The 23,078-nt window shown below is 38.1% G+C and overlaps 1 protein-coding gene across 3 annotated transcripts in view; it reads right to left on the reverse strand.

Moving 5' to 3' along the window:
• The window catches only part of WFDC1 (WAP four-disulfide core domain 1), a 114,684-nt gene extending 95,131 nt beyond the window's left edge, over positions 1-19,553 (reverse strand). Inside the window, exons 1-3 of one of the 3 annotated variants that reach the window (XM_072043788.1) lie at positions 19,403-19,553; positions 16,347-16,430; positions 4,175-4,252 (exon numbers count right to left, since the gene is read on the reverse strand). In XM_072043788.1, the coding sequence (XP_071899889.1) occupies positions 4,175-4,230 (56 nt within the window). In that variant the 5' untranslated portion in view covers positions 4,231-4,252; positions 16,347-16,430; positions 19,403-19,553. Of the gene's footprint in view, positions 1-4,174; positions 4,253-7,804; positions 7,824-16,346; positions 16,431-19,402 lie in introns of those variants that run through there. The other 2 variants (XM_072043789.1, XM_072043790.1) reach the window with 2 other exon arrangements.
• Positions 19,554-23,078: the final 3,525 nt, after the last annotated feature.

Below are 23,078 nucleotides of genomic sequence, written 5' to 3' on the forward strand. Positions count from 1 at the left end.
GAAGACAGTGCAAGAATGGACTGAAACTTGGAGTAAAGTAAAAAATAAAAAAAAACAAAAAACAATGTTTAACAGTGAAGTAAATGCTGGTATGTTCGGCAGAATCAGGACCGTACCACACATTTCCATTTCTAACCAAATTTCTTCCTACTGCTGGGTCAGGCCTGCACCAGCTTTCATAGAAAATGTCCTTCATGATTCACTGTGTTATTCGGAAAGGAAAAAAAATATGTGGAGGGGAACATTTAGTTCCCGTATAATTCAACTGAGTAACAAATTCAGAACAAGCAGTTACAATTAGCAGATACTGTTGTTGCCAAGTACATAACATTTCATAACTAGACTTAATTAAAAGAGCAGTTTAGGTGCCTGGCATCCAGCTTCCTCTCTTCGTTCAGAGCCTCTTCCCTGAATCTAAATCCTAGAAGATGCAGGGGACCAGCACCCATTACCCAGTGGGAACCACATTCCTCAGCCCTTATCAAGGCATTACATTCCTTCTTAAACTTCTAACTGAAACTCTGATAAACAAGATCTCTGCTGCATAATGAAGGACCCACAAAATTTCCAATGACAATGCTTTCTCTGGGACCATCAGGAGATATCCTGCTCTGCAAACCAGCTAGGGACACCAAACAGGGACAGGATCACAGGGAAATGCAATACAGGACCCTTCCAAGTGTCAGTCTGACTCAGAACCAAAACACAGTGAATTGGTTTTGATCATGGACTAAATGCAAGTTTCCTATGATGTTGGAATAGTACTGAGGGACTAAGACCTTTGCTCTGACCTAACTGTAATTTCTTCAGGGATTCTGCAAATTACTTCAAATTCTCTCTGTAGCACTTGTACCTCCCAGCCATTCTCCAGCTGTTTCTCCTCTTTGACTTTCATCAGTTCCTCTGGCAGAGAAACTTTATATAAAATGGATGTATTCTTTTAGTAATGAAGTCCCGTTACTTTCATGGGGTCAGTATTTTATAACTTCAAGCTACTGTTAGATCTCCTGAAAGTTGCTTTTTATCTGTCTTTGGCAATCTCAAGTTTGCATCCAGTCACTGGCATGCATATATAATTCAGATTAGATTTATTATTTAAGTCACAAATTAATTGGAGAGAATGGTACATTATTTATGTGAATTATTCTGTAATTTAATCCTAAGTATTATGCATATTCTAAATATAAATTAGAGCTGAGCTATTTTAAATTTATATTGGTCAATATATATATATTATTTCATATTTACACAAACAGTAAAGCTAATTATATAATTTATGCAGTTATTATGAACCATTAAGCATGTCTGCTGATAAAAGTTTTACAGATTATGCCCCCTCTAATTTTATTTTTAATGCAATCTTTTTACTTTTTTTTTTTTTTTTTCCTTTCGGGAATTTGTTCTAGTACATTGCAGTTATCTATAAAAAATGATGAAAACCTAGAAGGTCAAGGAAAAGAGAAGTACAGCACACTCCCTGAAAGAACAACAGAAAGTTTCCACTTTGATGAGCTAGCCATATGTTAAAATTAAAACTGATAAAAGGCAGGTATAATACTCAAGTATTATACTGAATGGAGTCTGTTTTCTGAATTTCAGCACATTTTTACTGAAAGTGTTAAATTCCTTTCTGTAAATTATTTTGCTTATGTAGCAATAGCTTGTCTGAGCTAAACAGCGTGTTCACCACTTCCCTGGGTAAAATTTACCCCTAAGCTACATCGTTATGAGAGCTGCATTCTAGCAAGGACCAAGGAACCAACTCAAGTGAAAACTACTTAGATCATCAACGCCAAGTAGGAGTGCTTAAGGGCCACCTTAGCAGAATATTAAAGTAGACTCAGCAAGAGGGAAGGGTAAAAATCCAGCTCCGTTTCATTATTTTTATACTTGATTCCTGCCTGGTTGTAAAGATAAAGTATATAGCTATAAGAGAAGGGCTGTAGAATACCCGTTGTTTGCATCTCTTCTGAAAGATAGTCTGTTATACCACTGGTGAAAAGTATCATAACTAGTAATAAGATGTAATCTTCTTGATACAACATTTAACGGCACTTAAAATTTTAAATCTTAAATGAGACAGTTTACTGTTTCATACCTGACAATTTTGTTTAAAAAAATAAAAATCTTTTAGGACTTAATATATTAGCATAGAACACCATACATGCAGATGACAAAGTCATATCTTCTGAAATTCCTTGCTTGCCAGTTCCAGTGTTCAGCCAAGAATTAGTCAGTTAGACACTAACTACAAATCAACAGGTTTCATCTCAACTTCTTCAAAATAATTTCTTTTTATCACCTTTCAGGAAATTGATAATTCTCAGGAAGAATAAATGGAGTGATACAGAAATTTTCTTCTGCCTAAAGTAGATGAAGTACAATTTATATTGACCTTACACAGCAGTGAATAGTTTGCAATGCCTTTGTGAGCATTCAGTGATTTTTCAGTTAAATTCAAACAAATTGCATGATCATTTGCTGATGTTCCACTACTTGCTTTTAAGTCTGTATCTGGGTACACATCACTCCCTACACTTCAACAGTTATGTTCCTAGATTCACAACTTCTTCTGTTTTTGTCTTCCTGCTCTTGGAAGCTCACATCAGGAACGGTTCATTTGCTATACAAAAAGCCATATCGTTATGAATCCCAATAGGAAAATTCTATAACCTTAAAGGTGCAGAGTGACAAATACCAAAGATAATTGAATTGCACTCATGAACAGAGAATGACGATAAAACAAACATGAAGTGCTTTTACTTCTTTAGATCGACGGGTCTTGTACCATACTGTAAGTGTCTAATGCTGTCTTTTAATGAGAAAATTTTAACAGATTTTCTTAAAATTTCACTTGCAAATCATTTTCTTGAAATATCTTCACCACAACAACAAAGTAGATGACAATGATAAAACTTTATGTCTCAAGGATCTACTTTTCCTCCAAATTATAAAAATATTCATTAGTCTGGTGTTCTCTTTTTACCAAGATATCTTGAAGCTTTCCAAACTGCCTACTTTCACACCAAATTAGTTAGAGCTGTTCTGGCTCTGAGAGACTTTTACATTAGAATTTCAAAAAAAAATCATCTCAACTCAAGACAAACTCCAGGAAATTTCAAAGCTTCAGAGAAAAGGAAGAGCTAGGAGCTACTGATGATTAAAGAAAAGAGTTACACAGTTCATCAAAGATACATGAATAGACTTGTACAGCGCAATTACTATGTTATTAACAGAATATTTCTAGGAATCAGAAGGTAAAACCTTGGAAATTTTCTCTGCCTTTCCCAGTGCCAAATTTTCAGTTTGATTAATACTACTAACATAGTAACATCCATAATTCCAACTCTGTTACATAGATTCATACCTAGGATATCATCTGCATCTAATATTAAGTGGGACTTAGTTCAGTAATTTACTGAGTTGATAAAGATAATGCTATCAGCTCATGAAGGCATAAGTATGCATGCTTAAACAAATTAAGCTAATTTCATACAAATACAAAGATACCTAATGGAAAATGAAGGTCAAATAGATTTGTGCCATTAGCAAACTGCAGATTGTGAAATGTTCTAACAGAATTTAAAATTACATTTTCCTACAGAGTTCTGTATTTCTGAGTAAAATTGTGACAGAGTCTGTTCCTTTGAGTTATTAAATGAGTAACATTAAAAAAAAAAAAAGACAGAAATTCCAAGAGTAAGATTATTGGAAGGAACACTACACAGAACAAAAGATAAATCAGTTTCAAATTATGTCCCAAAAGAGCAAAGTGTGTCAGCGCTACAGGATAATGGGCTTGCTGGTCTTTAATAACAGTTTGTTGAATTAAGAGCAAATTAGGGGCCTGTTTTGCAGGTCGTTGGATAATTCCTTTGCTCTGCTAAGTACCTCTGGCTCCTGTGGAAGTCTAGAGAACTTGAATCACCCAGTATACTAAAACTCTAAGTAGCTCTTAAATTTTATGCTTGATTTCCATTGAGAAAACAGATTTGTTCAGACTTCCATTTCACTGAACACAGATTTTGACTGTTTTTTAAAAGGACTTCTATTTTTTTACATTGCCAGGTTCAGTATCTCATCTTGGTATACAAAAAAAACAAACAAAAACAAACAGCCTAGATGCGGTGTGAATCTCTATCACTCTTAAAATTCACAGACTTCAACAGCTTACCGCAGTTGAGAACAGGGCTTCAAGGACTTCTCTATTACTGCAACGTTTGCTGTCATTCTCCTGCTTCATCAAGTGGTTCTGAAATGCAAAAGAGACTATCAGGAAGTTGAAGACTGACCTTCCTTTTACAAATAGCTGATCAACACTTCAGGCTTTAGAAGTCTAGTTAGACAGTGACACCTGCAACTTCCTTGTTAACATCAATTGCAATACCAAACTTGAACAAAAGCTTTTGTATTTCCAGTCTTATCTATACTTTTAGTACTGCTGGTTGTCTTTTCATATATACCATGAACTTCCTAAAATTACAGACTACACACTCTGAAAGTGCCACACCAAGCACTCCCAAACACCAGCCTTTCCTAAAGGGAGGAAGTTTCAAAGAACCTTCAAAGCTCCTGCCAGAGTTCCAGCCTGGCTCATTCTGGGTGGGAAACTGGAAAAATAGGGAAGCAAGTCTTGATTCATCCTGTCTCCAACACAAATCGAAGCCATGAAGGGCCCTCTAATAGCACCACAGGGAATATCCCAACCTGTAAATTATTATTAGATAATTGTTGTGTTCATGTACATGGGAGAGAACACACTCTAATTAGAACTACGGGGAGATGTTGAACCTGCTCCTAAAGGGCATGCTCATTTGAGAAAAGCTGCCATAATCACAGCTGTTTGCTTCCTCAACTTTGGCTAAAAAGCAGCACTGAGGACTGCCAATATTTATACGATTCTCCCATTTTAATCAGAGCAAAAGCAACAAGCCAAAAAGTCTTGGAGCACCCTGCACACAAGACAGCAATAGCACTCATTTCTCCTATCTGCTTTCCTTTTGAATAATCAAGCTTATTAGTTTTGGAAATTTTCTTTTAAAATGTGTCAAGTAAGTCAGGTGGCTTCTCAGCTGAAGGCTCTGCACAGAGATGAATTTTGCTCGAAGTCATGCATGGGAATTGTCCCGATGACTTGTGCTTGTATGACTGGGTCTCATGAAATAGCAGGGAAGCAGGTCTAGAGGAACAGGTATTAACGGAGGTATTTTGTCACAAAACCTGTTTGTTTACCTGTAAGGAATAACACAGCAGACAATTTTTAAGCTAATATCTCCCCAGCTGTGGCCTGCAGTGGAACATCTGAGGATTTACATGTGTCTTTGTAACACTGCACTGGTCTCCTTCCCAGTACAGTCACTGGGTGCGCTTTAACTGACTGAAGAAAATTATCGAAGAAACATCAACATATGTGCCAAACGTCCAGATGAGCATAACTGAATCTGCAGGAACATTGCTTTGGCGTGTTCTTTTGGCGTATTGAGCCAATATTGAGACATCAGTGTTCAGGATCTTCTCCCACTCTTGCAGCCCATCAAGGAAGTGAGGCGCACATGGACAGACAATGTGCTTGCGCTTTGGTGGCTGTGTTCCAGCTCTGCTCTAGACAACTCTGAGCCAAAGGCTACTGGCCAAGCAGGACCCCCACTGCCAATTCACCATGATGGTCCCCTTCTTGTTCAGTATCTTTTCTACTTTGTTACTGCATTCTTAGCCTAACGCTTTATAACACTGCAAAGCAGCTTTCAGATACATTTCTAATGCTCTTATACACCATACAAATTAGACTCATACACTTATACAAATTAGAACAGCAAGTTGAAAAAAAAAAAAAAAAAACACAACAAAAAACACATATACAGAGATTCAGCCCCTTTTACCTCCAGGACTTCTCTCTCTTCAACATATGAATTACCCAAAAAAGATGCACACTGCTAACTGTGGCTCACAGAGATGACTCCATCCTCTGAAACCTCATAGCAGACCACAAGCACCCTGCCTCTGAATCATGCTTTCAAGTCCAAAATGAATCAGGAGGTTCATTTACAATTAACATCAATGTTTCACATCATAGAAACACAATTCAGGATGACTCTTCCCTTTCCACTTCCTACACTTTCTGATAGTTAGGGCCCTGCCTCAAAACCGGTCGGTAGAGGACCTGCACTGAACCCTGCTCTGCCCTGGACGCCCTCGCAGAGGTCTTCACTCCTTCTGCCTGACAGCCCTCTAGTGGTACCTGAACTACTCAGCAAGGTAAAGGAGCAGCCAACTCAGAGCCTAGATGGATGGATGGTCCTCTCCTGTTGGAGCTAGTAGCTGTGCTGGTAGGATGGAGTTTATAGCCTATACTCACGTCACTTTATTTATTTCTAGTTATCCTATATAAAATAGTCCATGGACACAAACATGCTGAAGACACCACTGCAGCCTCTTGGAAAGTCTTACCAAAAGGTTTTCATCATGGAATGCACACAGCAATGATCCTGACAGCAGCCTTTAGCTGATGTCTCCTCCCCAGCTCCCCCCTTACCTCTCCCAGCTTTCAAGCATACATCTTGTGCAACTCCATTAACATCAGGTACAAGAGAAATTGTCAGAGTTCCTCTGCAGACCAAGTTAATTGTTACAGTAAACCGCAGCTGATTCCAAGGACTTCCTACCCCCAGTAACAAACAGGCTGAGCTCTGCTGGTTTCTCCCTCTATTGACAGTTATGTCTTTTTTCATCCTAAATGTTCAGATTTACACTACCTGCCCTCAGAATCACCTTTGGAATCACCTCAGAATCATCTTTGTCATGCTTTTGCCTCCCTTTCATAACATTTTATGTGAGCCATGCAGACCCCATCAGCCTCCACTATCCCCAGCAGAAGCAACCAGAGCCAGAAGAACCAATCTGCAAAGAGTTTTGCTTGACAAAGTAACAGAAACCCATGTAATGCTGCGCATATTTCTAAGCTCGCTAGACCATTGCACTCGTTCCTAACTACAGACATCATTCACCAGGCTTGAAACATTACAGGAGCTGCATTGCCTTGAGGTACTGAGAGCTGTGAAATTAGCAGTAAAGTACCTTGGCTAGCTTAGCATGAAGGCAAGAAGATTGCAAATTAATGTTAAGTTTGATTCAGGTTTATCCAGAGGGCAAGAACGTATTCCAGTGTTCAGGGAAGGAAAAAATAGTTTAAAATAAAAAAGATTTAAAGAGTCAGCATGACTTTTCAGAGTCAGATATTATTATTCCATATATTAAATAAAATGCAAAGGGAAGTTAGCTGCCTCAATTTTTTGCCTTCAGCAGAACACGTAGGGGTGAATATACAGTCGACTGACTGATACAGTTCAGGGGAAAACTTCATTGCCAAAAGCATGATTTGGCCCTGAATACAGTAGCTGGTCAAATTAGCTCATTTCTTCCCCTCTGAGTAGCATCATGCAGCTTACTGAGCCCAGGGCTCCTAATAGAAAGAAATGCTGCAACTAGGGTCTGTAGGAAACGGAGTTCTGGTCAGCTACAAACATAAGGACATCAGCAGGTCTCAGCTTCCTAGACTTCAACCTTGTTTTTCTTTTATTTCCAATACATTCAGTACCCAGCTTAATTAAATCCCTCAGCTTCTCCCCAACAGAGGTGCTTTGTAGGGAACTTGAACGCAATGTTTTCTTCTAGCGTTTGGAAGAGATACATGAAACCCTAGCATCAATAAATAATGCAGGAACTACTGGTTCTAACTTTAAAGATTGACAGAGAACACTACCCCCATTTCCTCCACCCCAAATTCTTTACAGAAAAAAGAAGATACCTTTCTTCCTGTCTGCCAGTACTCTGACCTCCCATCCCAGACCCAGGTGTCTGAGCTTTCCATGAGGCCCAGACCACTGCTGTTCATAGCAATCTATAATAACGCCCAGCTGGCCTTCATCCCCCAGCCTGGCTCATCAACACAGAAACATTTCTTCACTCACCCTGGCTCTACATATCTTTGTAAAGTCCCACAGGCAAACAAAATGAAGAGTTTTGGCTAGCAGACCTCTAAACATGCATCTTATGTGGAATGTAATACCTCTTGAGAGGAAAATGACATGATGCTTCCCAGGATATAGCACAGCAAAGGGATGCTGTGTTACACACCCTGGGAAATTAATTTCCAGCTTTTTAACCCCTATTATAAAAAGGCAGTGGGTTTTGTCAGAGACCCTTACACTAGCTCCTTTCACAATTCAGAGGCATCAATCACAGGCCTGTCTCAGGATCAGCCCTCCTTCAGAGTTTGTACTGAAAGAAGTAAACAGACTTGATTACTGATGTGGACCTTCTGAGAATGGAAACTCCAGCTAGCAGCTCAAGAGCTACCTGGGAGCTCTTGGTGAAACAAATTACTTTTTTTTTTTTTTTTTTTTTTAAATGTAGCAGAGCAAGTAGACCGAGTTACATAACTATTAACACAAAACACAACAGCATAGCATTTTGTCATTTGCAAACAAATGTAAAGAAAAGCAAACAAATTGGTTTTGGTTCCCACTTGTAAGGCTGGATGGGAAGAAAACCTAACTAAATGCATTCATCCTTAGATCTCAGGCCTTTCTCTGCAGATAAATTTCTCTTGAAATGTTAGTAATGAAAGATCAAAAGCAAAATAGGGAATATTCAAAATGAAATCACATCTTTATATTGGTAGAAGATTAAATGCCATGTTTTAAATATTTTTAATTCCTTGTTTTTATATTTTATTAATCTATAACTGGCATTTATTTTAAAATGGTTTGCTTTTACAGTGAGCAGTGATATCTAATGCCAGTTAAAGTACAGCATGTAATTTTAAAAATAATTATTCTTGAACACAGTGGTTATTACTGCATGATCATACATTGATAAGCACCAACAAATGTGACCCTATTAAATGGGGATGATTTTGATCATCCATTCTGCTGTATAGATATTTCCTTCTCATTAAAAGGCCTGAAACTAAGCCTGGCACAGGGTTACTCATTGCTAATCATCTGTAGGCCCAGTACCACTGTATGCTGAGTGTATTACTGTAGAGAAAACTGTCTGCTCAGAAGAGTTCGGAGTCAATGCAAAAGGTAAAGGAGGGAGAGTGATTTATGGTGAACATTTTCCATGTGTCTCTGTGGTTTCACATTTTTATGTAATGTTCTTATTTTCAGCCATCTATTTTTAAAACATCTCAGAAGGATGTGCAAGTAAGTGAGTCAGGGGGAAGATTTGAAGGAGACAAATTAAAAAGAGAAAAATGAAACACAGTGGACAAAGTTAAGGCAAGTCCATGCACAGGGAGCTGTGCTGGAAGATGTACTGAGGCAGAATTGTCTCACTGACATAAAAGCACATTTTGAAATATGGCTTTAATGGTAGTCCTACAGCTAGTCATCAGCAGCTCTTGCTGATTTTCACTGTGCTGCTGACTTGTCTGTGAACTGCTGTCAGGCCTTCATTTTGTTTGGCATGAACACAACAAAGAAGTGACCATTTCCCCACATGACAGCAGGAAAAAAAAAAAAAAGGAAGGTTATGGTAGGGTTAGGTTAACAGCAGAAGCAGTATGTTCATTAATATTACTTAACAAGTAGATTTTTCCCACTTCAAGAACAGTGCAAAATCATTAAGAAAATTATGTCATTGACAGTATTTTAAGATTCAAATCCTGGGGGAGTATCACACAAGATTTTCACAAATTCTAGCTGAAAGGTAGGTTTTCTTTTCCTACCTTTGGTCTGCTCTAAGAGAATATAAAATGAAACCCAGTAAAAAATGACTATCTAGGATGAGGATGCCTGAAATAAGTGAGAATAATGTGATTACACCGTTCAATGCAAAATAAAATAATTGAGGGGAGAAATGCACATTTATTTTTTTTCTTTCTGTAACGGCAGAAAATTTAACATAATCTTTCAGCTGACAGCCAGTAAAACATGAATTGTTTCTTAGGCTGAATTATCACTACATGTTTCATAAGGATTAACCAGTATGTTGTTATTAGAGTAGTCAGTGATTCAGTATGCCAGAAGATTAAACAAAAGCTAATCTCTAGAAAAGTAGGACAAAATCCTTTGTTTCTTTTTCAGGAAAAAGAATTTACAGCTTGCAGGTTCTCAAAAGCTGATCTTGGGAAGACAAAAAGCTTTTCTCAAAGCAATACTTGCCCATCCACCTATTTCAGAGGAACACAACATCCAACAAGGTTAGGAATTGGGAAGCGCTAGTGTTGCTCTTTTTTGTTTGGACAGTTTAGCCCTAAAAGTGATGAATTTCTCTATAAAACAGGCTAGTCTTTTGTTGCACTGGTGGCCAGAGTTGGACACAACTGGAAAAGGCTGCAGAGTTTGAAGAGGTATTCAGCAAACTCCTGGTAAGAAACAAAATGCCGTGCAAAGAGTTTATGTGTATCTTAAAGAAAACTCTTGGTATAGATTCAACATTTATTTCAAACTTGAATGCACAGTATGAAGCATATTCCAGGTTCTCATCACTGACTGTGGGATCTCTTCTAAGAGAACAATGAGATCACATTGTGTTCTACCAGAAGTCCTTCACTACAAAGGTTACTGTCACTTTCACATAACTAAAAGTGCTGCCAACCTTTAATTATTTTTAGAAGAGAATAACTATTTGAATTTTGCATTCAAATTATTCAAGGTTATAAGCCATGTGTCTTTATTCTTCTGTTGTGTTTGCTTGATGGTCTGGAAAACTAATCCAAAGCAGATGCATGCTCATGTCTTAGCTTTTAACATTGCACTCCTAAATCCAGAAGCAATTTACTATGTTCTGTACGTATATATTGTGAATGAATATTGTATTATAATGTAGACAGTGAGGCATATTGAGAAAGGGTTATATGGAGTTCTTGACTAGGCAGCAGGCACATTCTGCAAGAGACTAATGAAACAGACAAGTGTACATTTAGGAGGATAATTAAATAATACAAATACATATATGAGAAAGATGGTGAATTTAGAGCCAACCTAATATAATTCTACATCAGCTTTGCCTTTTATATTTAATTATTACATTTTCAGCAATCCTCTGTTAGAAATATTGGTAGCATTCAGGACTCTGATAAAAAGAAAAAATAACAGTGACAGGTACAGTTCTTGGTAATATAAGACACAAACAGGGAGCAACTGACATGTGTCCCACCCTGTGGTTGATTTTTCAAAGCTAGCTTAGGTTCTGGACATTTTAAGGAGATTTTAAGTATTATTTAAGAGAATTTTGACAACCATGAACCAAAATTCTGGGAGTTTAGCACTCAACTAATGCAGAAAGTTATAAAAATAATCTAGGAGAGTATCTGAAACGTCCAAATATCTTCAGCACTGGAAAAAACTTCCCATACAAATGCAGAAGATTGGTCAGGAACGGCAGCAGCACAAAGCTCACAGCTCCTGGGAGGATTTATCCACAGGGCAGTTAAGCTTTAAAACATATGCAATTCATAGCCAAGTGATCTTACTTTCCTCCAGGCTCCCTCTGCAGTCATGTTCTGCTGAGAGTCCCAATTAAACAGATGCAGATGCTAAAATTAGTTACCCTAGCAGTGATGTACCAGTTCATGCTTTTCCTTGGGATCAAAGGCAGCGCAGTGGGAGCACCTCTCTGACAGCTGGAGAGGTCAACTCAGAAGTCCCTTCTCATCTGCTCAGGGGTCAGATCTTTCCCATGGCAAGGTCTGGACCCAGCAGTAGGCAGCAAGCACTTTTTGTCTTCAAGCAAGTTGTGACATGGATGCCGTGATCTGCTAAGGAAATGACAGCAGGATTGGGGCCTTAGGTTTGCAAAGTTCGCATCAGTTGTGTTATGCAGGAAAATGTAAGGACCAACTCTGATTTCCTGAGTTAATTTAATATTTCTTATGAGTCTTGCAGCACACAAGTGTCTGTCCTTTCAGATTGAAACAGCGTAGATTTGACAAGCCACAGATACTGGTAATCTGCAGGAGAAAAGTGTTCAGACTACTTATCAGAAATGAAGTATGTGAAACAGTCACCTCAACAGGATCAGAAATATGACAACAAACTGAAAGGTCCTCATTCCTTTTATTTCTTTTGTGTTTTGATCTCCATCTCTTACATACTCTACTTATGGCACCTGCCTTGTACCTCTCTCAGTAAACATGAACAAAGCTGCTCAGTGAACCCAGCAAATGGCTGGCTTATAGTTTCACTGAGGTTCTCTCTGGCTATCCATGTGCTAGGCATCATTGTAGGAACAGACAGTGAGCTACCAATAAACTCAAGATACTCCTGGCTAAGGACTTGTATGGAACATTTATTAATCAGCTCATATACTACTTACTGTCTCATTCCGTTCCCACAAATTCCTCTGTCCAAACCCTTAAAACTAGAATAATGACTCTTCAGTAACAAATAAGCTTTCAGATCTCACAGTGAAAAATTATCTGTTATCAGTGTTACAATATTTAGCATCTGTTGCATGTCATTCACTGCTGGTTATCAGCACTTCTACAGCTCCCTAATGATTTTCTTAGAGAGGGAGAGACAAGGATGAGCTCCATTCGATCCATGGTGAGATGATTTAGCTCATGCTGTCAGGCAGATCTGGCAACTGTTTGTGTTGAGTGACATTTTTGATGGACATTGCTGCAATGACACTTGCCAGAGTAGCATCTGTAAAAGAGTAATGGATGAGCACATCCATACCGGCATTCTGTGCAGGTCAGCTGAAACAAGTGGTAAGGAAGAACACAGCAAGCATTACTGTTTGCAAAGAGCCATTGGGGACGTTTAACAGCCCTTTATCCTGAATGAAATGGTGGAAGTTTGTTGTTTTATCCCCCCCGTCTCCCCCCTGAAAATAGCTTTCCTAACAGACACAAAATCAGATGGCAGAAGAGCTGTTCAAAATTTTACTTTGAACAGAAAGGTATGAACAGCATTATTTCCAGGGTATTTTGGCCAAAACACAACTCTATGTATTTGGTAATTAGGGCTTAGAGTCCTTCCAAATCCAAGATATCTCAAAAACCCACAGACAGAAATTTTTATTCACATTCAAAAGTTTGTATTCTCAAACCACTATATTTGCAGTGTTTTGTGGAAGATCTTCTGAAAACAAGGAAATATCTGTTTATCCTCAGCTGATGTAAGCCAGCACACCTCCACTGAAATAAATAGAACCTGCTTCTAACAGTTTCATATTCAGCTAAGAATTTCTTGAATTATTATTATTATTATTTTTAAACCAGATACATACTGAGCCCTAAGCAACTATTAAAATAAACAGTGATGACTCTCAGCTGACCTCATTCTGCAATTCAGGTATGGTTAGCTGTGCTCATTTATTTAAGTTTTTATTCAATAATCATTTTGGTTGACACCATTTCCATTGTATTTTATTATTCTAAGTTCACCATTGACTTGAATAAAGAAGCTGAAAATTAAACTGGTCACATCAAGACTTATGGAGTGATATTACCAAGTGTTTTACTCCCTAAATGTACATCAAGACTTTGAGTTACGGTGACAAGTGTTAGTTTTCCTGAGACAGCTGGAAAGTAAAAGAATGCAGAATCTAGAGACTTTCATAATATTTCTACTACATGTATGTTAGATGTTAAAAATCATTTTGTGGATACTGATTTACAGTTACAAGATGATGAAGGTTTGAAAACAGGGATAGTTCTAAGTGTCTTGCAGATTCATACTAATTACAATCCCTCCAGAGTGACTAGCACAGCATGGGCAAAACTCAGAAACATATCCCTCCCCAAAACCCAACCTTACACAACCAGCAGCTTTCAGAGTAGATCTGACTGGTGAGAGGAATCCTACCAACATCTCATCTCTGTGGAAGGAGATGATAAAGCCTTGTCCAATGCTCCCATTTAGCTAGGTAATTGGGGTCCCAAATTATTACCACTTCCAGTAATACCTTGTATCCTTGGTATGATAAAGACTGAACCTCTGTTTAGGACTGTTACTCAGGCTGAGATGCTTTGATAGTGCTCAGAGCGAATAGACATTCTTTTTTATTTTATTCTTTGCTCTGTATTTTTCAGAGACTCTAACAGAGTTATTCTGTACTCAGTCTACAAAATGGGTAACGACAGAATTAGAGTTGTGAATGACTGATTACCCTCCTTCATTTCTAATTCTGCCTGAGTAAATATTACAAATCTTGAGATTGTAAAATAAGTCATAATATAATTATAACTTGCCACTGTTTCAAAGGAAAAAAAGAGCATGAATTGATATTTCTGATAAGCAGTCTTAAAATAACAGAGCCCTGAGGTTACCAGCAAGACAAACAAATTATCTTCTTTTATCCATGCTTCCATTTCGTTTTATTTAAAGATAATATGATACCTCATTTTTTGCCTATTATAGTTGCCTGCCTTTTCTCTTAGATAAAATCTTGCTTAATTAGAATAAATGTCACATCCTATCCAGGTTAAAGTGGATAAACTCAGAATTTAAAATGGACCTACTTCATTTTAGAAGAAGAGCAGGCTAGTGCTTACAGACCCGAGGACTGTGCAGCAGTACAAGGATGTGTACATTTGGAAGGCAGCTAATTTCAAGCCTTCACACAGATCAAGGCAAACAGTGTGCACTGAAGCATTGTATCTACTGACAATGGATGCAAAGCGCTTTATTTTACATAATGAATGTGCAATTTGTAAAGGCAGTGTTTGGAACTCAAGATAGTGATTTAATGTTGTAAACTGCTCGATTTTTGGCTTTCAAGCTAAAAACCTGTCTAGAAAGGATGGAAGTCAAAGACTGAGATTCAACCAAATTCCAGAGCAAGATTGCTGTAACAGATTGGATGTAAAGTGTGTGACAGAAGAGAAAAACACTTAATGGCTTGTGGTAATTCTGTATGTTTGTGGTTGGCAGTGTAATCTCCATGTCACCTCATCACTGTCTGGGAAGGCCTGCCTCTTGCTTTCCTTTTCTTAGGCACAAAGGTAATAACTCTTCTCGAGTGCATAAATTGGAGTTGGCCTCAGTGCACATGCAGAAGCAGAGAAGTGCAATTTGGAAAGGCTGAATTAGCTTAAAGACTTCTGATTTACCCAACCAAAAGCATGAAAACTTCATCCTGAATTCAGCCCCAGATCCAAGAAGTAGAGACTTCTCCTGGACACTTTCCTACCACCCTGCTGCTAGAAAAACTGGGCCTTATCATCAGCCATGATGGATAATAATCTAGCTACTTGAGTTAATGCAGACTTACTCAGCCAGAACAGGACTCAGCTTGGCAGTAATCAGGACCCAGACCCATAACAGCACTTAATGTCACCAGTCACCTAAATTTACTGTGATAAATGGAATATTTCAGTGGATCCCTAATGATTTCTATTATGAGAGTATAAAAGGCAGAGACCTGAAAAACCTAAATCACACATCTCATTACGGTTTGAATGATAATAGCTCTGCTGCCCATTCGCCTGGCAGGCAGGGTGAGTCTCACAGAGTAGAACATGGCAAGCTCTGACTGCTTTTCTTTTCTGTGACCCATTTTAATCAAGCAACACTCGATCTGGGAGACATTCAAGTTACATCTGGCACGTTATCAGAAAGCAGAGAACTGCAGCTTGAAGATGCTGGAGTCCATGCTTGCCTTGGACAGCAGGTAGTTTCTCAATATGGATTACTTTTTGCCTTCTAGCCTTTTAATTTTTTCTCTTTTGAGACCTTATCCTGAATGATATTACCAATATCTATTTCTCTCTCTCTCTCTCTTTTTTTTTTTTTTTTTTTTTTTTTTTAGCAACGGAAACTCATTTTAACCACTGTGATTTCTAATCTCATTGCAATTGTAGCATTCAAGAATGAAAGGCTCTCAAATTACATTAAACTGATCAGGAGACACTCTGGGAAATGCTATATTTTAAACATCAGATAGCAACTTGAGCCGTAAATTCAGAACAATGGACTGTACTAACTAGATAAGGAAGAGAGAGTTAATTTCAAATTACATGATTTAAAAAGACACTCAGCTGCAGTCTCCCTGTAATCACCAGACCAGTTCTCCAAGGATTCAGCTCAGTTAAAACATCATTTATCTGCTGTGATTCCTGCTGTACTTTATTTCAAAGATGCAGGATTTTCAGAGCAGCTCTGTGACATTTTTTTTTATTATCTACCATCAATGATTCAAGAGGGGAAAAGTATACTAAAAATTGGGGATTTGGTGCTCACATCCTTCACAAAGACAAGATACTTGCATCTCTGTTGATGCAAGGCAAGGGCACAGTGGTATGATCACTCTGGGAGAAAAGGTGAACTCTTGCCTCTCTGTGCTGCAGGGATTTCTATTTCTGGCTATGCTTAGAATTTATCAGGAAACATCACCTGGCATGGGGCAACATTGAGGAGATCATGCTGACTAGGAGAATGGGTTTGGCTCTACACTGGCTTTGGCTCAACTGGAATGCCCTGGAAAGAAACAAAAGTTTAGGGAAAGCATGCTCTCTAACAGCAATAACAACAACAACAAAAAAAGATAAAAATATACTCAAAGATTTAAAACTACCATGTCTGTCATCTGAATATATGAATAGAAACATATAAAATAATGTGCTTGTACAAATCCAAAGAAAACACTCCAGCGGTTTGGCTTAGGCTGCATCCAGGTCGAAAATGTATATATTTAAAAATAATTTTTCACAAAGGTAAAGAAAGAGATGAATTCCCACAACAATACTAATTCTGAAATGAATGAATTTCAAATAACTATCCACTCATATAATAGGAGATTGATGGAGAAACGCCTTTGTGACCTTGCTCAAGGCTGAGTTTCCTCATGAATGCTCATTTCACTATGGTACAATCTGAAAAACTTCTACAATCATTCAAGGCTTTTAAAACTGGAACAATCTCTGAAACCAGTGTTTGGTGACAGAAAAAGTCACCAGAAGAACCAGAAACAGAATTGCTCAGGTGGTGGTCAGACTGCTACAGTCATCCTGAATTATGAGACTGCTATGATTCACTGTGGATATTTGGTCAAAGAGTTTAAAATTCTACAGAATGTATCTGCACAGATTTCAAGCTCAACGGTGATTGATGTGTGACTGGGTTTAACCTGAGGCTAACATGAAATTAAAAACATAGGTAAACAACACTGCAATTTGAACAGACAGTAGTGCCAAGAAATAAATGTTTACTACACAGAAAAGGAATTTGAAAACAAAATCTTGTATTATAAAGTTATTGACTAATCAAGGCTATTAAAAAAGATTTCATACAAGCCACTGTTACTTAATGTAATTTTGTGGAGAAGACACAGCGCATTGAAAGTTCATATGGTGGTCAATGGAATATTAAAATAATGAAATTTTGACTCAGCAAGATATTTTAAAGCATATGACTGGGGCATGGTAATGCCATTATCTGTTTCATCATCTGATACTATTGAGGAAAGTAGCAGAGGGTGGATGAGACACTGAATAAGGACCTCAGTGGCACTGAAAAAGGGCCAGGGTATGGAAATCCAGTCCTTAGTCTTTGCATTAAGTCAGAATCCTGAAAATAACAGTGGAGGGGTGACACTGAAGCTCTAACATACAAGGAAGGATGGGAAATAGATGAAAGTCCCTAATTATTTCCTTAATGATTTCATAGGAAATTGACTTTCTATAAAAGCACTGGAAAACCTGAGGGTACAAGTACATCTCATTAGCAAGAACCATCGATAAATGCATATAGAATAAATAATAAATGCTTGATCCTATAAGCGGACATTCAGAAGTCCTGTTTTCCCTTAGGGGAACCATTAACATAAAAAATTCAAACTGGCATTACACATAGAGAAGTTTGTAAACACGCCTGCTGCAGAGACCAATCCTATTGATGGCATGGCATTCCCAAGGTGGGACACTTACAAATGTGTTCCTCCGCATATCAATATTCAGGATCACTCCGGTGACCTAAAGGCTTCATACTAGACAAAGCTGAGACCCACGATACTTGGAGCAAGTTTGATATTGAAAGTTCCTTCCACAGAAAATGCCATTGAAGAGAAAGATTTTGTCCCAAACTGATGAGTGTTTATTGCAATTGAAAGCAATCTTTTAATATCAAGAAAGAGCTTTTATGACAGTTTTTTAGATAACAACCCAGACTACACAACTGCTAGAGGAAAATGATTTCTCCACTAATTCCTTCTTTACACTCAATGATGATAAGAGAAAACAGAACCATGATTCAAAGACCGAGAAAAAAGAATTTCACGACAACAACCACAACTCTGCGCCTTCATGAAGCAGAAGGTTTGGGACATCCCCTCATCATTCTTGTGTTTGTTGGTAAAGCACCAATGCTGACAGTGCTATATTAGTCACTTCTGGTTAGCTTTGTATTTCGGGCAAGACTTACCATCTCATTTACACATCACCAGCTAGCATTCACAAAATATCTCGCTTTTTCAGTGCACAGGCAAAGTCTGCAGCAAGCAGCATTGATCATTCCATTATCACTGTGTTACGCTTAATTTCCTCTTCATCTTTCAAGTCAGAGACCATCTCACACTACATCAATAGTGGTGGCAATGGACAGATTGATTATCCTCCTTTTTGGCAGGCGGGCATGCTGCAGGTACATTACAAGACTGTTCTCGTGCTACCCCAGCACAACTGAGTTCCCCTAAACTAGTCAAAGAATCAAATTAAACTCATGGAGATCTTTAAGCACTCTGATATGACTTTGGAACAAGCAATTAACTGATGCAGCCAGACAGTTTGACAAAGCACTAGAAATCTCTGCCAAGAAGTGGGCTCTGCTGCAAGCATAAACCAGCTTCAACATCCACCTCAGCAGCTCCTTGCCTCGGTTCTGCCACAGAGATAACAGGCAGGGCTGTGGTGATCTCACCATTTCCTAGTCATGCAAAGGAGGCAGTGCAACTGCAGGACAGAAAGTCAGGGGCAGAAATTCAGCATTCACTACTGTGAGGAAATGGAGGGAGAGCAGGAAACTAAATGCAAGAACCTTTGTGAAATGAAACAACTGCTTCATCTTCCAAAAGCACAGGACCTTCTGAGAAGGAATGCTCCTAGATTTCCTCCTGACTGTAGCAGAGTAATTTCCTGATGAATTCACATGGTTACCATGGGCTTTGATTTAAAGAATGAAAGATGCACTCTTCCTTTTCCTTCTCCCTTCCAGTTGCACCAGTGCTTGCCCTTTCCATCACCCAGCCAGAGCTCCATTGCCCTGATGCCCCAGGACATAGTGCTCATTGTGACTATGCCTATAAGAAAAGTCATTTTTTTTTATATATATAAATGTATATCACTAGTCTATCTGTTCTGATGGAAAGATTCTGAAGAACCTTTGAACTTTTGGCCTTCCCAAACATACCCAGGACATTATCAGTCATTTGATTTCACAGTTTATCAGCAGAGTACCTTGCAAGCTGTCCTGCAAAACAGCAGTCCCTCCATATGTAACTGTAAGCAGAACAGAAGCTGAACAGCAGGTCAGAAGCACAATCTGATGACACTTCTTGCTGTGAAGCTTTTGTCGCCTTACATTTAGCTGCACTGCCTGAGGCCCACAGCAGTGGAAGTTTGTTTCCCACAGGACAGGTGTTACCTGTAGATGCTAATTGCAAACCTGTAGTGCATTCTGCAAGCCAGAGGCAAGTAAAGGAAAACTGCTCTACCCCAAGATCAACCAGTTCAAACAATAATACACCTCAAGTTTTTTGCCACCAAAAAAACCTTACTTGCAAACTGTCATGAAGACATAAGTCTATTTTAATTACCATAAAACACTGGCACCTAATTATTGTGGTGGTCCTCAGATCTAGTACTAGTAAAAAAGCAGTTCCCAAATTGGTAACAGTATATAACACATCATTTACTGCTTTAAGTACTTCTTTTCTGTGCTTCCCTTTTCTTTTTCCTTGCCTACCTCCACACTACATGTACAAATTTAAAAAGCATTTGAGAAAATTAATTAAAAAGGAAACTTTTGCCTTTTTTTTTCTTTCTTTCTTTCTTTTTTTTTTTTTTTTTTTTTTTTTCTGGCAAGGTCAATTTATTAATTTGCAATAATAATTACAGGTGCTCCTGGTCTACTACTGTTTGTGTTCCCTAGACACTACTGGTACAGATCTGAAAAGAAGCAATAACTAAAACAGTCAGCATGCATGATTAACTCTGTGCTAGTTTAATTTCAGCAGGCTTTGATTATAGAAAGTGCAGGAAAACAACAGCTAGCTTGAGATGAGGTTTATACCATAGCAGGCTGAATAATGAAATCACACTGTGCACAACTGACACTTTGAAAAGTACTGATTCACAAGAATGTATCACATTGTTTCTAAGAACATTTTCCAATTTTAATTTACTATCAAGATGTGATTCTTTCTCACAGTTCCCATCTTTTATATGAGTACGTGTTACTGACCCTGCCCAAATTATATATTTTGACCTCTGAAAGTAGGAAACTTATGGTACATAACCTTAACTCTTCCCTTGGCAGTCATGCATGCACATACAGTTTTTGAAACAATAAATAGCTTGGCGTTTTTCAGCCCATGTAGCTTTAGAGCAGGGAAATGAAAGATGCCCTCATTGTGCTCCTTATGTTTCTAATGAATTTCTTTTATAGCTTAAGATACCATAAAAGTGAGTTTCTAAGATAATGTAACCAGAATTATAAGAGTTGAATTTTATTGTCGTGTAGTTAGGGTGCTGTTAAAGTTTAATTTCATTTCTTCTTAAACTTGCTGGTTGTTTCATCCAAATGGGCTATGACTACATGGTCCTTTCAATAACCTTTCGCTAGGCATAGGATTTACATTTTTTTGCAGAGTAGGACAAACACGAAATTATAAAAATAGTATTTAAAAATATATAAAAAAAATAAAGAGTAACAAACTTTTATAGATTGATGATGCATATTGTTATGAATCTCACTGTATAAATAAGCACTTTTTATTGAACATCAAAGGAAATGTATTGTATCTAGGAATTGTTTCAGTCATAGACTGAAAATAATCATATTCTATTGATGCAGTCTAAAACCAGGGAATGTTTTGAGCCCCAAGAGCAGATATGTTCTCTCACTTGCAGAGCATTTATCAAATGCTCTGAACATCTTTATACAATTTTTATCAACACTAAGAACTAGTTCTCTTCAATATTAGCCACTCATATTACCTACAGAAGGGAGAAAAGACATCAAGCAGATGGTAAAACCCAGTCTTCATATCTGGCAAGGAAATAGCCCTCTAACACATTCCTAGTGCTGTATCACAGATATAACAACACACTGAATCCACCACGAACACAGCTTCCAATAGGAAATGTTTACTTGAAACAGAAACTTGAAACTTTGTAATGAATAAACAGAACAGCATTGTCATCATCTGAAACTAAGATACAAATTGATGGAGTGTGGTAGCATAAAAGACTAACAAGATCATTAGATATGAGTGTGGGGGACTAATAAGTAGGAGTAATAAAGTTATTTTACAGCACAGCTGAAACAGACTGGAAGACTGCGTGCAGTTCTGGAAGCCACATTTGCAAAGGACACAGAAAAATCACCAAATGATGGATGAGCTGTGTCTGGTACCCGGGGTTCTGTCTGACTGTTGCGTGGCAACAAGGGGTGCATGCATCCAGCCCAGCCCTTCTTCTCGAAGGAGCTTCTTTAACGGGAACAGATCTGCCAGCTGCAATATTTCCTGCAAACCCTTCTGTATCATCTGACCTAAGACACGGAGTGTCACATTCAGGCTCAGGAAAAGGGGGCCCAAAAAAAAGAGACATCCAAGGAATGCTATGCCAAAATGAGACACTATTTAAGCCTGTGTCAGGACCAGAATATTTAGCTGAATGCAAACCACATCTAATTGAGGTGAATTTGTTAACCTCAAAAAACTTGGTTGGACCTTGAGAAATTAATCTGAGATTCTCTGACCAAAGGATGACAAGAGAATCCAGGCATTTATAGGAGTATAATGCATAATGTGACACAAGGTGGGGTGACACACAGATATTGAAGGACACACTGACAGGCACAAAGACAGGAATGCAAAAGAGTGAAAGCAAATCCCAGCAGATAAAGCCCTGACAGGTGACTATCAGTAATGACAACTAAACTTGCCATGTGATGCATTAAAAACAGGCCAAAAAAGCAGCACTGATGTGCAGGTACCTGCTGGAACAGCCCTCAAACTGGTAAACTTTTAACTAAAACACAACTGTTTGGGCAGTCCAAGCATGCCTTGTATTTTGTTTTGGCTGAGCTTCACTACCAATGCCCTGGGAAATGCCATTTTATACTCTGTAAGAAGTTGCTTGGAGTTTTGAGATGGTTTGGAAGTTAGAAGTTTTCTGTTCTCCCAGGACAGTTCCTTAGTTATTCACAGAAAAAAAAACACCAAAGAGTTTCTGTAAAATCACTTCTCAGAATAATCCAAGGTCTGATCCACACAAATCTGCATGCAGTTTATTAATCATGGTTTATCTTTCTTTGACTAGATAATACAGCTTGTGAAAGGATTTCCTCTGCCACAGTCTTCCTATAATCAAAGCAGATTTTTTTTTTTCTTTGAAGCACCTGGTATTGACAGTTTTGATGTGCTTGAAGAAGTATCTGTTTTTCACTAATGGCATTTCCAGCCTGTCTGTGATAAAAGTTTTCTGTATTTTCTACTGAAGATAGTTGAAGCTTTTCTTGAGGAAATGAAGGGACTGAAACAAATATCTTTTTTTTAATCTTTTTTTTAATCTTTTTTTTTTTTTCCTTCTCAGTTGTGGAAGAAAAAAAAAATCAAATCTCCTTTGTGTTATCAGTTTTTGTTGGGTAGTAGAACAAATGATACATATGTGGCTTCCATGCCCCATTTACAACTTGATGAAATCTAAATCTCATGGCTTGAATTTTACAGCACTATTTTGTAATTGTTTAAACACACAATCTTCCTTTCCTGTGCTGCAGGCAATAGGAATACACCTGTCATTTACACCCCACTCCATTCCTTACCCCTCAACTCTAGGGCTGAAAAATGAAATGTCTCCCAGACTAAGACAAGCAATGTAGTTAGTGCCTACAGCAAGCACCCTG

Source organism: Anas platyrhynchos, chromosome 12, assembly GCF_047663525.1.
Source record: "Anas platyrhynchos isolate ZD024472 breed Pekin duck chromosome 12, IASCAAS_PekinDuck_T2T, whole genome shotgun sequence".
In the NCBI taxonomy this organism is placed as follows: domain Eukaryota; kingdom Metazoa; phylum Chordata; class Aves; order Anseriformes; family Anatidae; genus Anas; species Anas platyrhynchos.